This window comes from Rana temporaria, chromosome 6, assembly GCF_905171775.1.
Source record: "Rana temporaria chromosome 6, aRanTem1.1, whole genome shotgun sequence".
NCBI lineage: Eukaryota > Metazoa > Chordata > Amphibia > Anura > Ranidae > Rana > Rana temporaria.
Genome location: NC_053494.1, coordinates 147924940 through 147943143, shown reverse-complemented (window position 1 = coordinate 147943143; position 18204 = coordinate 147924940). Strand labels below are relative to the sequence as shown.

At 46.1% G+C, this 18204-nt stretch overlaps 1 protein-coding gene across 1 annotated transcript in view; it reads right to left on the bottom strand.

Annotated features, from left to right (window-relative positions):
• Nucleotides 1-18204, bottom strand: part of IQCA1 (IQ motif containing with AAA domain 1) — a 297557-nt gene that overhangs the window by 200135 nt on the left and 79218 nt on the right. Inside the window, exon 6 of the mRNA XM_040358492.1 lies at nucleotides 13310-13381. Coding sequence (XP_040214426.1) covers nucleotides 13310-13381 — 72 coding nt within the window. The remainder of the gene's footprint in view (nucleotides 1-13309; nucleotides 13382-18204) is intronic.

Below are 18204 nucleotides of genomic sequence, written 5' to 3'. Positions count from 1 at the left end.
GATTGATGCAGGGCCCATAGCCTTACACTGGACATGAGAATGCCAAGGGACAGTCCACTGCCAGAGCAGAGACGGAGGTAAGTAAAAGTGTTTTTACCATCCCCTAGACAGATAGAAGCAGTTAACCCCTGATTGCATGGTAAGACTTTTCGTTTTCCTGGAGTTGGGCTTTAAGTCTGAGGCCTAGTAGTTTCTTCTAATACTTCAATCTGGCTTTCCAAGAGCATTGTCTGACCCTGGAGCCAAGGTATTTGGTTCCCCATAGGGATAAAGGCTCCCTATGTGTTAACTTCAACGACTTACCTACAGATACTTTATTTAACAAAGCAGCCTCAGAAGAAAATTCTTGATGCTTGACAAAGGAGCGCGGCTGCTACTGCACATGCAGCGTGCGTGTTTAGAAACGTGTTGCACGATTGTGACATCATTACCCTGTGCCACGCTGCCCCATGCACTCCAAGGACCGGCGGTGTTGAAAGCCAAGGCTTTGACAGCTCACCGCCCCCACCTTCTTGGGAAAGCTGCCATATCTCCCACTACACCAGTAATAAGTGGAACAACCGTGACTTGGTCATCCATCTTGCTCCCGGACTTCTCAGCCTACACATGTGCTTTTCTTTACCTTCTCCCACGTAAAATGCTATTCTTTTACTATTAAATGCTGCTGTATGAACCATGACATAAACTCTTCTCATAGCGGCCTTAGGCTTGCTTCTAATGCCTCATACACACGATCGGTGCTCGGTTGCTTTTTCCTGTGTACACACGGACGGTTTTCCCGACAGGAAAACTGCCATGACAGCTTTGGTCGGGGAAAACTGCCCATGTGTATGCTCCACTGCAGTGTTTCCCATAGGAAAACTGCTGTGCAAAAAAACGCAGAGAATCGCGGTGGGAAACAAGGGCCAGATTCACAGCAGAGATACTCCGTCGTATCTCAGATACTCCGTCGTATCTCTCAGAGTATCTATGTGACTGATTCATAGAACCAGTTACGCATTGATAGTCCTTAGATCCGACAGGTGTAATTGTTTTACACTGTCGAATCTTAGGATGCAATACCGCGGCCGCCGCTGGGGGGAGTTCGCGTCGTAAACCAGCGTCGGGTATGCAAATTAGTAGTTACGGCGATCTACAACGGTTTTTCACGTTCGCTACGTCGCTGCTAGTCTAGTTTCCCGTCGCAAAGTTAGTCGTCGTTTTAGGTGCCCTAACTTTACACAGCACACGTATGTGCTGTATAAAGTATGGCCGTCGTTCCTGCGTCGAAATGTAAAAATGTTTCCTTCTTGCGTAAGACGTCCGGGAATACGGAAGTACGCTACGCATGTCGCCGTTCGAAAAAATGACGTCACTTCACGCAAAGCACGCCTGTAAATTCAAAAGGGAGCATGCGCAGTAGGTCCGGCGCGGGAGCGCGCCTAATTTAAATGGCACACGCCCCTTTGAATTACGCCGGAGGCCGCCAGCGTAAGTTTTCATGCAAGTGCTTTGAGAATCAGGCACTTAAAATGAAAACTTGCGGCGGTGTAACGTATCTACGATACGTTACGCCGCCGCGATTCTACGTGAATCTGGGCCCAAGTTCTCATTTTTTTGTTCGCAGTTTTCCTGTCGGGAAAACTGCTATGGAGCATACATACGGACGGTTTTCCTGACCAAAAGCAAACATGGCATTTTTCCCGTCGGGAAAAACAATCGTGTCTACGAGGCATAACAAATAAATGTAACAATAATTATGTCACATAATAGAGGCTGCAAGGAAGGACACAGGGCAAGGACAAACCGTTCTGGAGGACACAAGTCCCTATTTCCTTAAAATTGCTACCAATCTAATTTATCTTTAGTCATTTGTCTTGGAGTAAATTAGACGAAAAGGCTTTCTGCTAACAGGACAAATATTTCTGCCAGTGTCCTCCCTCTGCAAGTATAAGCAGGCACATCAGAACACTTAGTTCATATTGTGCCGTTTTCTCAAACAATAAGATGCTTAGTGGAGTGCAGCTCTACACACATCCCTGAGCTCTGAAGTATGTACTGAGATTGCTAAGGTGTTCCTGTGCATTAGGCAGAAGAAAATTCTGCACCACGCTATACATCTTCGCCACAGGCATACCTTTTATCATCTAAACAGGGTGGCAATATGTTTCTACCTCTGCAGGAAGTTCTAAGAAGCTGCGGCATATTTCTGGAATTATGCTTATGGATGTCAACAAACTTCACCTTTTTTGAGCATATGAAATAACACTTGGAATGGAATGTAATTTAACCACTTAAGACCCGGACCTTTAGGCAGCTAAAGGACCTGGCCAGTTTTTGCGATTGGGCACTGCGTCGCTTTAACTGACAATTGCGCGGTCGTGCGACGTGGCTCCCAAACAAAATTGGCGTCCTTTTTTTCCCACAAATAGAGCTTTCTTTTGGTGGTATTTGATCACCTCTGCGGTTTTTATTTTTTGAGCTATAAACAAAAATAGAGCGACAATTTTGATTTTTTTTTTATATTTTTTTCTTTTTGCTATAATAAATATCCCCCAAAAATATATTAACATTTTGTTTTTCCTCAGTTTAGGCCGATACGTATTCTTCTACCTATTTTTGGTAAAAAAAATCGCAATAAGCGTTTATCGATTGGTTTGCGCAAAATTTATAGCATTTACAAAATAGGGGATAGTTTTATTGCATTTTTATAATTTTTTTTTTTTTTTTACTACTAATGGCGGTGATCAGCGATTTATTTCATGACTGCGACATTATGGCGGACACTTCTGACACATTTTTGGGACCATTGTCATTTTCACAGCAAAAAATGCATTAAAAATGCATTGTTTACTGTGAAAATGACAATTGCAGTTTGGGAGTTAACCACAATGGGCCTCTGAAGGGGTTAAGTGTGACCTCATTTGTGTTTCTAACTGTAGGGGGGTGTGGCTGTAGGTGTGACGTCATTAATTGTGTTTCCCTATAAAAGGGAACACACGATCGATGATGGCGCCACAGTGAAGAACGGGGAAGCTGTGTTTACACACAGCTCTCCCCGTTCTTCAGCTCCGGGGACCGATCGCGGGACTTCAGCGGCAATCGGGTCCGCTCGCCCGCGACCCACGGCTGGGCACTTAAAGAGGACGCACCTGTACGTGCTTGTGCCCAGCTGTGCCATTCTGCCGACGTATATGTGCAGGAGGCGTATATGTGCAGGAGGCGGTCCTTAAGCGGTTAAAGCGTAACTTTACTTTTGTTGAGATTTTATTTTTTCCCCTCTGGGTGACCTATGTACATTGCAGGGATTTTAACAAACTTTGTTGCAGATTCCTACCCTTTGTTATGAAGGAATAGCTGTATGTTTGTGTCCATGTGCTTAGTGAATCTAATGGGAGTGGTTTTATAATTATCAATCAGCTGCTGCACCTGTCGGACTCTGATGAGGAAAGTGGTAGGGTCTGCATCCCTTTATACGTGATATCCTTTTGGGAGAATCTTTCAATGTATTTTTGTTGCAGGGGATGCTTAACCACTTCAGCCCTGGAAGAATTTACCCCCTGCCTGAGCAGAGCATTTTTTTTGTGAATTCGGCACTGCGTCGCTTTAGCTGACAAGTGTGCAGTCGTGCAACGTTGTACCCAAACAAAATTGAGCTCCCTGTTGGTGGTATTTTTAACTTTTTAATTTATTTTTTTAATAAATATCCCCCAAAAATATATAAAAAAACTAATTTTTCAGTTTTCAGTTTAGGCCGATATGTATTCTTCTATTCTTTTGGTAAAAAAAATCGCAATAAGCGTATATTGATTGGTTCGCTCAAAAGTTATAGCGTCTACAAAATAGGGCATATATTTATGGCATGTTTAATAATAATGTTTTTTTTTTACAAGTAATGGTGGCAATCTGCGATTTTTATCAGGACTGCGACATTATGGCGGACACATCAGACACTCTTGACACTATTTTGGAACCATTGTCATTTGTACAGCGATCAGTGCTATAAAAATGCACTGATTACTGTATAAATGACACTGGCAGGGAAGGGGTTAAACACTAGGGGGCGATCAAGGGGTTAAGTGTGTCGTAGGGAGTAATTCGAACTGTAGGGGGATGGGCTACCACTAACATGACAGCGATCACTGCTTCTGATGACAGGGAGCAGTAGATCCCTGTCAGGGTACAAGGTAGAACAGGGAAATGCCTTGTTTACTTAGGCATCTCCCCGTTCTGCCTCTCGGTCTCACAATCGCGTGCTGCTGGCAAACGTCGAGTTTGTGGGACCCCCGGGCATGCTCCCGCGTTGTGCACGTGCGCTGCTAGTTTTAGCGGTGCTTTACCGTAGTTTTAGCGGATTTTAATTCCCCCTAGTGGCCGGAGAAAGGGTTAAAACTGCCTGTGTTGTGGCGTATCCGAGGCGCTTTACAGGAGCTTCTGAAGCGCTGCCCATTCATTCCAATGGGCAGGGGAGGCGTAGGAGCGCTTTATACAGTGCAATAAGACTACAAAACTTACTGGGCTGGATTCAGGTAGTTCCGCGCATTTTTACGGCGGCGCAGCGTATCGTATTTACGTTACGCCGCCGTAAGTCAGAGAGGCAAGTGCTGTATTCACAAAGCATTTGCCTCCTAAGTTACGGCAGCGCAGCGTAAATGGGGCCGGCGTAAGCGCGCCTAATTCAAATGAGGATGAGGGGGCGTGTTTTATGTTAAAGGGGAGTTCCAGCCATTTGTATGTTTATTAAAAGTCAGCAGCAACAAAAAGTGTAGCTGCTGGCTTTTAATAAACAGGCACTTACCTGCTCCAGCGCTCCAGCGACGCGCCGGCCGGGGCTCCGCTCCTCTCCCCCCCTCCCCGGCCGGTGTCTTCATCTTCAGTGTGGGCACCCGGCCGTGACAGCTTTCGGCTTCACGGCCGGGCACCCACTGCGCATGCGCGAGCGCAAGCGGCGCGGCACTGCGCATGCGCGAGCGGCGCGGCCCGGCGCCCTGTAATTGGCCAGGAGATCGCCTAGGACCTGTGACGTGTCCTAGGCGATCGCCTACAGCAGCCACTTCCTGAAGGCGACTAAGCTTAGTCGCCTACAGGAAGGAGGAAGTGGGACAGGAAGTCCCACTCGTGCTGAAGCCCCCACTCCCCCCCCAAAAAAATTACATGCCAAATGTGGCATGTAAGGGGGAGAGGAGTGGGTTAAGAGGAAGTTCCAAATTTGGGTGGAACTCCTCTTTAATTATTGGTGACCCGACGCGATTGACATTTTTTACGAATGGCGCATGCGCCGTCCGCAGAATTTCCCAGTGTGCATTGCTCCAAAGTACGCCGCAAGGACGTCATTGGTTTTGACGTGAACGTAAATTACGTCCAGCCCCATTCATGGACGAGTTACGCAAACAACGTCAAATTTTCAAATTTCGACGCGGGAACGACGGCCATACTTAACATTGGCTACACCACCTAGGGGGCAGCTTTATCTTTACGCAGCGTATCTCTTACGGAAACGGCGTATCTTTACTGCGACGGGCAAGCGTACGTTAGTGAATGGGCGTATCTAGTCATTTACATATTCTACTCCGAAATCAACGGAAGCGCCACCTAGCGGCCCAACTGAAAAATTGCACCCTAAGATACGACGGCGCAGGCCGTCGTATCTTAGCTAGGTTTAAGTGTATCTCAGTTTGAGCATACACTTAAACTTACGACGGGCTTAGATTCCGAGTTACGTTGGCGTATCTACTGATACGCCGGCGTAACTCTTTGTGAATCCGGCCCACTATGCGGATCGCTCACACCTATACACACTCCCTAAGACCCCTTTCACACTGGTATAATGTTTGAACATAAATATGCTATATTATTATTATTATTTTTTTGCTAGTTTTGTTTCCCAAGTGGAGTTACCATTTAACAACTTACAGCAACCAATCAGAAAGCTGAAACTGGATTTCTAATTGGCTGAAAAAATGACTTCTCAAGATTCTTCTTGTTACAAAGCTTTAAAGAGGAACTCTCATGAAGCTTTAAAAAAAACAATAACGCTAAATTTAGAACATGTTTTACATTTTCTCGTCGTGAATCGCGGCGTTTTTTTCCTCTGCAGTTTTCCCATAGGGAAACACTGCGGTGGAGCCTACACACGGCCGGTTTTCTCGACCAAGAAAAAACATGTCGGGCCATGTGTACACGGGGAAAAGGGACCAAGCCGGTCCTCGGTTTTCCCGTCAGGTTTCTCGGCAGTGTTTTCACCGCCGAGAAACCCGATCGTGTGTAGGCGGCATTAAGAGAACCGATCTGATCAGATGGGGGCAATCTTCAGCCTGTCCACAAGACTCTTACAAAGTTGATTAACCTGTTCAGCTCTGGAAGGTTTACCCCCCTGCATGACCAGGCCATTTTTTGCGATACAGCACAGCACTTGGAGCTGAAGGGAGCTTCAAAAACTTCAACAAGGCTTGCCAAAAGCTCTGCAAATACTTTGTAAGGCCTCGTACACACGGCCGAGGAACTCGACGTGCCAAACACATCGAGTTCCTCGGCCAGTTCAGCCCTGAAGCCGCCGAGGAGCTCGGCGGGACGAGAGCTCCCATAGAACAACGAGGAAATAGAGAACATGTTCTCTATTTCCTCGCCGAGCTCCTCGTCGGCTTCCTCGGCCGAAAGTGTACACACGGCCGGGTTTCTCGGCAGAATTCAGCCAGAAACTCGGTCGGAAGCTGAATTCTGCCGAGGAAACTGGTCGTGTGTACGGGGCCTAAAAGCTTACTGTTCACATTGCTCTTATACAAGCTAAAGAATTTGTGAAACAGGCCTTACAGCTGTGTTTGGCAGGCTTTACAGTAAGGCTGCTTTCACACTGAGGCGTGCAGCCACGGTGACGGTATAGCCGCGCTATTTGTAGCGCGGCTATACCGTCGTATTTACCGCGATATTCGGGTGCTAGCAGTGAGGTTTTAACCCCCGCTAGCGGCCGAAAAAGGGTTAATACCGCCCGCGTTGCGGGCGGTATTACCGCGCTTTCCCATTGATTTCAATGGAAAGGCGCAGTATAGGAGCGGTGAACACACCGCTCCTATACTGTGGTAAAGATGCGGCTAGCAGGACTTTTGGTGCGCTCCTGCTAGCGCACCGCTTCAATGTGAAAGCCTTCGGGCTTTCACATTGAACACTGCAGGGCATGATTTTTCATGCGGTATAGCAGCGCTATTTTTAGCGATGTACCGCATGAAAAACACTCCAGTGTGCAAGGGGCCTAAGCCTTCTAGCTATTTCCGGTGCTGATCAAATGCTTTTCGTTTATTTAAAATGAAAAATTCATATGGCCAACAAATGGTGCATTTTTATGACCCTTAGCTTCATCTAGTGGCCAAGTGTGGTATTGTCCATTTTAAATCAATGAAAAACTTTTGACAAGCACTGCCCCATTAGCACAGAACGAATGTACATGCACTTTCATTTGGCAAATTGCTATGCGGATTTATTAGAAATTTACACTGAAGAGTTTGAGAATTAGTTAAGCGTACAATCGCTTTCTTTTGCACTACTCCTGATTACTATCCTACGCCTCCAAAATAGTTTTGCTGCCCTGACATACACAATGGTAATTATTTTTCCTAGGCTACAACCATGTTACACAGTGGCATAAAATACTGTCGTGAATGAAGAGTTAAATAGGGCCCAGCAGTGTCGGCTCTGCGTGCTATCTTTAAACATGCCGGATTTTTGATATGTGGCTTTGGCGCTGCAGTGAGGGGAAAGTGGGTCATTAAACATAACATTACCCTGTAAATCAAACTGTTCTGCCCCCACGCAAACACAGGCATAAATATTTATGCAAAATGTCCATAACAGCTAATTTGTCAGGCAGATTGTGCCGATATAAATAGAATGGATTCAGAAAGGCAGCACAACTGCAAAGAAGCTCCCTGCGTGTGTACAAAGCCATTATCCACCATAGTGCTGAGACTCTGTCATTTTACACTGTAAAGACTATGTATCACGCTATATTAATGCCACACAGTGAGTGCCTTTCTATTACATCCTGAGATGCTGCATTAAGTGCAAGACATTAGTTTTCAGCATATGCTCATCATTTTTTCTTTTCGGTTTGTGTCACACATATCAGACAGTGAAAAATGATATTGAGAAGCTCCAAGATACAGGGAAAAAAAAAAACTATTACTAAAGAGTGTATATGCCGAGACCAGATCATTACAGTCACCCCCGCCGTCTGCCATAACGCCTCCTACCAATTTGTTTAACCCCTGTTTTCAGCACCTAATAATACAATGTAATGCTATTAGGATTTTGTGGCTGATGTCCAAATGGATTGGGTAACTAAATGGTGTATTTCTTGTCTGGAAGCTTCTCCTGCCATCACCAAGTAAAAAAAAAAAAAATGCAGAATAAGAAAATTTTGATAGAATATGATAAATTAGATGGACACACTTTTACCTGGGCCACCTGGATAGAATTTCAACGTTTTTACGATTTCTGAGATTCATTAGGCGAGTAATAATGCCTTTACTGCCACCTGGTCGTGACAAAGTTGGGTAAAGCTTATTGGGCTTATCTTCCTTTCCTTTTATCTTCGTTCACCTGTAGATGCAATAACCCCTTGACAGATTGTGTGCTTGACCTGCCTCCCTGGTCATATTTTTTCCTCTTGGTGTCATGAAAACTTGTCAAAAGTGACTGCAAATAGCAGAAGAAAGAGGCAGCAGACAGAAATGCACTTGGATATAATGGGCCAGATTCTCAAAGGGCTTACGATGGCGCAACGCCATTTGCGCCGTCGTAAGTCCTAATCTGGCCCGGCGTATCTATGCGACTGCTTCTAAGGCCTCGTACAGACAACCGAACATGTATGCTGAAACTGGTCCGCGGACCAGTTTCAGCATACATGTTCGGTCGTGTGTAGGCCCGAGCGGACAGGATTCCAGCAAACATTTGCCCGCCGGGCCTTTTCCCAGCGGGCAAATATTTCCGGGCTTGTTTTAAAACAGCCCACTGGAATCCTGCCCGCTCGGACATGTTCGGTCGTCTGTATAGACCTACCGTACATGTCCGAGCGCCCGCCATCCCTCGCATGCGTCGAATGACTTTGACGCATGCGTGGAAGCATTTAACTGGCAGGCCCGCCCACGTCGCCGCGTCATCGTCGCGGCGACCGTGTGGACACGCCCCGCGTATTGTTTACGCGCGGATTTCTGTATGATGGTGAGTACAGCCACCATACAGAAATCCCCAGGCAGACATGAAAACGTGAAAACGGTCCGACGTACCCGGCATTAGAATCAGTTACGCATAGATATCCATTAGATCTGACAGGCGTAAGGCTCTTACGCTGTCAGATCTTAGATGCATTTTTTTTCCCGCCGCTAGGTGTCGCCGACGCCGTTTTCCCCGTCGTCTATGCAAATTAGCTATTTACGCGAGATTCCCAAACGTACGCGCGGTCGACGCAGTGAATTTACGACGTTTCCGTAGCTTTTGCGACGCGTAAAGTTGCCCCTGCTATATGAGGGGCAACCAATGTTAAAGCGGGGGTTCACCCTTAGAGGGCACTTTTTCCCCTTAGATTCCTGCTCGTTTTCTCTAGGGGAATCGGCTATTTGTTTTAAAATATGTGCAGTACTTACCCGTTTACGAGATGCATCCTCTCCGTCGCTTCCGGGTATGGGCTGCGGGAATGGGCGTTCCTTCTTGATTGACAGTCTTCCGAGAGGCTTCCGACGGTCGCATCCATCGTGTCACGATTTTCCGAAAGAAGCCGAACGTCGGTGCGCAGGCGCAGTATAGAGCCGCACCGACGTTCGGCTTCTTTCGGCTACGAGTGACGCGATGGATGCGACCGTCGGAAGCCTCTCGGAAGACTGTCAATCAAGAAGGAACGCCCGCTCCCGAAGACCCATACCCGGAAGCGACGGAAGAAGATGCATCTCGAAAACGGGTAAGTACTGTTCATATTTTAATACAAATAGCCGATTCCCCTAGAGCGAACGAGCAGGAATCTAAGGGGAGAAAAAAAAAATTTAATAAATGGGTGAACTCTCGCTTTAAGTATGGCCGTCGTTCCCGCGTCGAAATTTAAAAAAGTACGTCGTTTGCGTAAGTCGTCCAAGAATGGCGCTGGACGCCATTTACGTTAACGTCGAAACCAATGACGTCCTTGCGACGTCATTTAGCGCAATGCACATCGGGAAATTTTAGGGACGGCGCATGCGCAGTACGATCGGCGTGGGAACGCGTCTAATTTAAATGATCCACGCCCCCTACCTGGATCATTTGAATTAGGCGGGCTTGCGCCGGAGAATTTACGCTACGCCGCCGCAACTTTACAGGCAAGTGCTTTGTGAATTAAGCACTTGCCCGTAAAACTTGCGGCCGCGTAACATAAACGAGATACGTTACGGCCGCATAGCTTAAGGCCCATCTACGAGAATCTGTGTTCAGATTTCATGTCAGAGGTTTATAACTACTTTAAAGCCCCTTACACAGAGGCCAAATATCAGGAGACAACGGGCAGTTAAAAAAAAAAAAAAAAACAGCCCACATTCGACCTGTGTGTATGTCGGTCTGTCCGGCAGCAGCCAGCCTTTCAACCGGCTTCTGTCGGACGTGCGTGCTATAAAACCAGCAGCTGACCGACTACCGATCAGTTTTCTCAGTCAATGGCAGAGAGCGCTGATCGGAGTGTTCTGGCGGGGGGGGGGGGGGTTGGGGGGGCCGGGCTCATGAGGCATTGAAAGGCTAATGCCACGTACACATGACCGTTTTTCATGACGAGAAAATAGCATTTTTTAAATTGGTAATTAAAAACGATCGTGTGTAGGCTCCAGAGTATTTTTCCTCAATGAGAAAAATGGCGATTAAAAATGTAGAACCTGCTTTTTTATCGTCGTTTTTCACGTCGTCGTTTTTCTCATCATGAAAAACGGTTGTGTGTAGGCTTTAGCGATGGGGGGAAAAACGCACATGCTCATAAGCAAGTTTTGAGAAGGAACATTTGCATATTCAGCCCAAAGGGTGGCGCCATTTGAATGGAACTTCCCCTTTATAGTGCCGTCACTTTGCTCAAGCATTTTTTTTCACGATCGTGTGTAGGCAAGGCAGGCTTGACAAGAATCACGTTGAGAAAAACTTTGTTTTTTTCCATTACATTAAAACGGTCGTGTGTACGCGGCATGACAGTTACAAGCATGACTCCCAAAGGCTGAGGCCTGATGGGACTTCTGCAACAGCTGGAGGGCCACAGGTGGAGCACCCATGCTTCAGAATTGAATTGCTGTCTATGTCCCCATTGGGTAGGCTTCCTCTCACTTCCTGTCCAGCTTATGACATAAAATATGAAATGAGGGGCAATTAATGAGGACACAGGACCTGACAGATGTTCTAATCAGTATTAGTTTCGAAAAATATTTTCTTCGACTACATTAACACTATTTTAGTTGACTAAAGTATGCCTAAAATGAAAACAATTCAGATGACTAAAACACGACTAGTAGCCCTTTCACGCTGGCACCACTCTGAGTTAGCAGTAAAGAGCTGCTAGTGTTAGCGGTGCTTTACCGTCGTTTTAGCCGTGCTATTCGCCCGCTAGCAGGACGCTTTTAACCCCCCCGCTAGTGGCCGAATAAAGGGCCAAATGCGCCAGTGTAGCACCGCTGACGAAACGCTCTGCAGGTGCTTCGTCAGTGGTGCCCATGCATTTCAATGGGCAGGAGCAGTGGAGGAGCTGTGTACACCTCGCTCCTCCCCCGCCCCGAAGATGACTTTATTTTAACATCCTGCAAGCGCAGCGCCCCAGTATAAAAGCACTCAGGCTTTCACATTGGAGTGGCAGGGGAGGCGTTTTCCAGGCGCCTCAGTGTGAAAGGGGTCTTAAACTAAAATGGCAAAAGACTAAAACTAAATCGAAATTTTACATAAAAATTAACACTCTTTCTTACTCAACTCAAAACGAAGAGAAAAAAAAAGTTTTTCCTGGAGTTGGGCCTTATTTTTGTACCTTTCCATATGGACACTATGAAAAGTTTGCCTTTGCACAGTGGTAGTAAAAGAGGATCAAGTGTCCTCTCTTTGAATGTTAAAGGAAGAACGCAATGACTGTTCTTGTGAAGCCTTCCATCAGTAGTTGTATGAAAAAAAAGAAAAAGTATAAAGATCCAAAGTTTGCCCATTCTCCAAACACCATGTGCTATGCCCCTTGCAGTGGTTGCCAAGCTCACCATCCAATGTAAAGCTTATCTTCACATACTCAAACTTTATATCTTTTTATTTTTAATGTTGACCACCTGCTTAGTTAAATGACTTTTTCTGAGGCTTGTCAAATAGCTATTCTAGCATTTTTGTTAAGATTTGAACTGCAGAAATTTTGAACACTTACTTATCAATCACCTTTCCTTTAAATAGTGGCATAACTGCATTACCTGGCATTATGAAAGCTTGATTTACAAGATCCAGATTCACAAAAGAGATACGACGGCGTATCTCCTGATACGCCGTCGTATCTTGGTTTCTATCTATGCGACTGATTCATAGATATCCATAAGATCCGACAGGTGTAATTGTTTTACACTGTCGGATCTTAGGATGCAGTACCGCGGCCGCCGCTGGGGGAAGTTTGCGTCGTAAACCAGCGTTGGGTATGCAAATTAGGAGTTACGGCGATCCACAACGGATTTTCACGTTCGCTACATCGCCGCTAGTCTAGTTTCCCGTCGCAAAGTTAGTCGTCGTTTTTGGTGCCTTAACTTTACACAGCAATCGTATTGCTGTATAAAGTATGGCCGTCGTTCCCGTGTCGAAATTTTAAAATGAACGTCGTTTGCGTAAGCCGTCCGGGAATACGGAATTACGCTACGCGCGTCGCCGTTCAAAAAAATGACGTCACTGCGCGCAAAGCACGACGGGAATTGCGAAACAGAGCATGCGCAGTAGGTCCGGCGCGGGAGCGCGCCTAATTTAAATGGCACACGCCCATTTGAATTGGCCCGCCTTGCGCCGGACGTATTTACGATACACCGCCGCAAGTTTCCAGGTAAGTGCTTTGTGGATCGGGTACTAAAACTGGAAACTTGCGGCGGTGTAACGTAAACGGGTTACGTTACACGGCCGCAAATGTATGTGAATCTGGCCCTTTGTGCCTGCCTGTATGAGACAGCACTGAATATACAGGCAAACAAGAATTCCTACATGCCTCTATTCTCTTCTACGGTTCTCAGTCGAAATGTAACTAGAAAGAGATTGGACTTGCACCTGTTTCTTAAGGATCCAATGTTGTGCTCTAAACATTATACTGTTGCCTTGGAAGTCTGTCCTCTGAACAACCTACCATGCCCAGGAAGATCATTTCCTCTTCTCTTTGCTGCTTGGTTCTCTTCCTCTGAATGTAGCCTCGCCAGACCTGCGATGTGAACGGAAAGTCAGTAAGGATACGGACGCAATGGAAACAGCTTCCTGAGTGGCAGAGCAATTGGGGAAGTAGGAAAACACAAAGGAAGGGAGTGTGGACTGGAATGGGCAGTATAGAAGGGGGACATTGGCTTCAAGCTAAGACTCATAAACTTGTCACATTCATTTCAAATGCTTACGTGAACATTCACTCTCTAATTTATGTCACGGCTATGGAAAACTAAAAGGTTGCATTCAAAATGTAATTAGATTTTGGCTCGGGAAAACAGTCGTATTTTTCAATGAAGTGTATATTTTTGGTTAGATTTCACACGACATAATAACAATGTGCTAATAATAGGCAGTCACTTACTACTGACCCCTGAACTCTGTGTCACTTACTACTGACCCCTGAACTCTGTGTCACTTACTACTGACACCTGAACTCTGTGTCACTTACTGCTGACCCCTGAACTCTGTGTCACTTACTGCTGACCCCTGAACTCTGTGTCACTTACTGCTGACCCCTGAACTCTGTGTCACTTACTGCTGACCCCTGAACTCTGTGTCACTTACTGCTGACCCCTGAACTCTGTGTCACTTACTGCTGACCCCTAAACTTTGTGTCACTTACTACTGACCCCTGAACTCTGTGTCACTTACTGCTGAACCCTGAACTCTGTGTCACTTACTACTGACACCTAAACTCTGTGTCCCTTACTACTGACCCCTAAACTCTGTGTCACTTACTACTGACCCCTGAACTCTGTGTCACTTACTACTGACCCCTGAACTCTGTGTCACTTACTACTAACCCCTGAACTCTGTGTCACTTACTACTGACCCCTAAACTCTGTGTCACTGACTACTGACCTCTGAACTCTGTGTCACTTACTACTGACCCCTGAACTCTGTGTCACTTACTACTTACCCCTGAACTCTGTGTCACTTACTACTGACCCCTGAACTCTGTGTCACTTACTACTGACCCCTGAACTCTGTGTCACTTACTACTGACCCCTGAACTCTGTGTCACTTACTACTAACCCCTGAACTCTGTGTCACTTACTACTGACCCTAAACTCTGTATCACTTACTACTAACCCCTGAACTCTGTGTCACTTACTACTGACCCCTGAACTCTGTGTCACTGACTACTGACCTCTGAACTCTGTGTCACTTACTACTGACCCCTGAACTCTGTGTCACTTACTACTTACCCCTGAACTCTGTGTCACTTACTACTGACCCCTGAACTCTGTGTCACTTACTACTGACCCCTGAACTCTGTGTCACTTACTACTGACCCCTGAACTCTGTGTCACTTACTACTGACCCCTGAACTCTGTGTCACTTACTACTAACCCCTGAACTCTGTGTCACTTACTACTGACCCTAAACTCTGTATCACTTACTACTAACCCCTGAACTCTGTGTCACTTACTACTGACCCCTGAACTCTGTGTCACTTACTACTGACCCCTGAACTCTGTGTCACTTACTACTGACCCCTGAACTCTGTGTCACTTACTGCTGACCCCTGAACTCTGTGTCACTTCCTGCTGACCCCTGAACTCTGTGTCACTTACTGCTGAACCCTGAACTCTGCATTCTTACTAGCCTCTGAACTCTGCATCACTTACTACTGGCCTATACACTCTTCATCACTTACTGTACTGTGTCAAAAGTAACTGATGCAGCATTCAAGGGTCAGGGGTAAAGGATGCAGAGTGCAGGGATCAGTAGCAAGGGTTGCAGAGTGCAGGGATCAGCAGCAAGTGATGCAGAGTGCAGGGATCAGCAGTAAATGATACAGAGTGGAGGGGTCAGCATTAAGTGATGCATAGTGCAGAGATCAGTAGTAAGTGATGCAAAGTGCAGAGATCAGCAGTAAGTGATGCAGAGCGCAGGGGTCAGCAGTAAGTGATGCAGAGTGCAGGGGTCAGCAGTAAGTGATGCAGAGTGCAAAAATCACCAGTAAGTGATGCAGAGTACAGGGATCCGTAGCAAGTGAGGCAGAGTGAAGGGCTCAGCAACAAGTGATACAGACTGCAGGAATCAGCATTAAGTTATGCAGAGTGCAGGGATCAGCAGTAAGTGATGCAGAGCGCAGGGGTCAGCAGTAAATGATGCAGAGTGCAGGGATCAGTAGTAAGTGATGCAGAGTGCAGGGATCAGCATTAAGTGATGCAGAGTGCAGGGATCAGCAGTAAGTGATGCAGAGTGCAGGGATCAGCAGTAAGTGATGCAGAGTGCGGGGGTCAGCAGCAGGTAATGCTCATTCACACATATTACAGGTCATTCACACATATTACTGATAGGGAAGTGACTCTTCCTAGCCATCTAGCAAATCTAGCATTCTAGCAAGTTCAGAGGTACATTGCAAGGGATTAAAAAATAATTAATTGAAAAGAAACATGCTGCAATTAAGCATTTAAAACAATAAAGCTTAACTCTGGGAAATCTAAAAATTCTTGCTTATAGTGGGGTGATGCCTGCACTGCAAGTAGACTGTTAGTAGGCAGTGGTAGACTATTTCTCCATGTTCTCATGGTCAATGCAATGATTACACCCCACATTACACCTCACATCAGTCTTGATGGGACCAGGATATTAAACCGCTGGAGCATGGTGGGGGGAAGGGACTAGTATATCAGCACAAGGGAGAGGAGGTTTGGGTGAGTAACTTTACTTTTCTATTCCTCCTAGACCCAAACAAGCAGGTAGCCCTTGTAATGCAGACAAAGCCCCACTACAAGGAAGAATTTTCAAGTTTCCTGGAGCTCAGCTTTAAAATATGTGATTATACCTGCAATATTTTAGGTTGGTGATAGGGTCTCCTTATAGAAAACTGTCAGTCATTTTAAACTTAAAATGTAAAACACCTTCGGAAGTCCCGGCACTACAAGCTGCTTGCTGTTACCTTTATTAGCCAAAACAATTGTCTGTCTGATTTTGGTTTTACTTCATTACTAAATGCTTGATTTCCCCAGCTTTAGATTTATGTCCTGTCCCATGTTTGATTGTTTAGGATGATAGGTGCGTAGGGGCAGATCCACAGAGATCTGCACCCGCGCAGCGTATCAGAGATACGCTACGCCGCCGTACCTTACCTGGCTTTATTTTGAATCCTTAAAGATTTTGCGCCGTAAGTTACGGCGGCGTAGTCTATCTCTGGCGGCGTAATTCAAATCGGCGATTAGGGGGCGTGTTTCATTTAAATGAAGCGCGTCCCCGCGCTGAATGAACTGCGCATGCGCCGTCCCTAAATTTCCCGCTGTGCATTGCGCTAAATGACTTTGCAAGGACGTCACTTTTTTTAACATAGACGTGAATTACGTCCATCCCGATTCACGGACGACTTACGCAAAAAAAAAAAAAAAAAATTGAAACGCGGGAACGACGGCCATACTTAACATGGCAAGTCTAACTATACACCGCAAAACACCAGCTTTAACTATACGCCGGAAAAAGCCGACTTGAGACGACGTAAGAGAATGCGACGGCCGCGCGTATGTTCGTGGATCGTCGGAAATAGCTAATTTGCATACTCGACGCGGAAAACGACGAGAACTCCACGCAGTGGACGCCAAAGTATTGCATTTAAGATCCGAAGGCGTACGAACCCATACGCCTGTCGGTTCTAACCCAGATGCCGTCGTATCTTGGTATGAGGATTCAAACCAAAGATACGACGCGGGAAATTTGAAAGTACACCGGCGTATCAGTAGATACACCGGCGTACTTGCTCTGTGGATCTGCCCCTTGGTGGTTAACTTAAAGCGGGATTCCACCCGCAGTTTTTTTTTTTTTTAAAGTCAGCAGCTACTAACAGTGTAGCTGCTGACATTTACTAAGGACACTTACCTTGTCCTACGTGCCCGCGCTGATGGCCCCCCCGATGCCGATCCCACGATCGATGCAGGTCCCGTGCCGCCATTCACACTAGGGGAAACAGGCAGTGAAGCCTTACGGCTTCACTGCCCATTTCCTACTACGCCTGTGTGAGTCTCGTGCCGGCTTGTGAATGGGCGGCTGCTCTCTGAGAACACACACAGTTCCCAGAAAGCAGCGCGCCCCATTCACTAGGAGAAGAAGAAGAAGAAAACATGCCGCGGTGCCGAAGAGGCAGATTACGGACTTCCGCATAGCAACAGGTATTCGGGTGAGTATAATTTTTTTTTTTTTCACTTTTTTTTTATTTAATTTTTTTAGGACTTTTGGCCAAATGTTGTTTTCCTGGGTGGAACTCCGCTTTAACAGGGCAGGACTAATTTTGACAGGATTTTATAACTTAAAATGATTGACAAAGGGCGATTTAAGAATTTGGCTATACTGTCCATTAACTGTGAAAAATGTATGTAAATTCAATCTAGCTCACTTGTCTAAGGCAATTTGCAATTTTGATCAAGTGATAGTTTATTCCCTTTCACCTGTAGGCAAAAATCTTGTACTGCTTTAATGATTAAGCCCTCCTCCCAAAAGGCCTGGTATGGATTGGGGTATGGATTGGGGGAGACCCCCACGCTGTTTTTCTTCAGAATTTTTTTATTTCCGGCAATTCTTTTGTTTAGACGAGTCATCTGTCGTTAAGGACACGGCGGCAGGCTTGCCGGCCTACTCCTTAACACCCCTTTAACAACTAGCTATTCACTGGTTGTTAAGCACGCTGGCTAGCCACCTTCGAAGGAAAAAAAAAATATGGAAATTGGTGCTTAGCAGGGGTTAGCAGAGTTTAGGAGCTTGTAGAAGCTGTCAGCATTTTTTTCTGCTTCTAGAATCTGAAGCTTGAAAAATGCTTATAGTCTACAATAGTGTGCATGGACACATAGGATA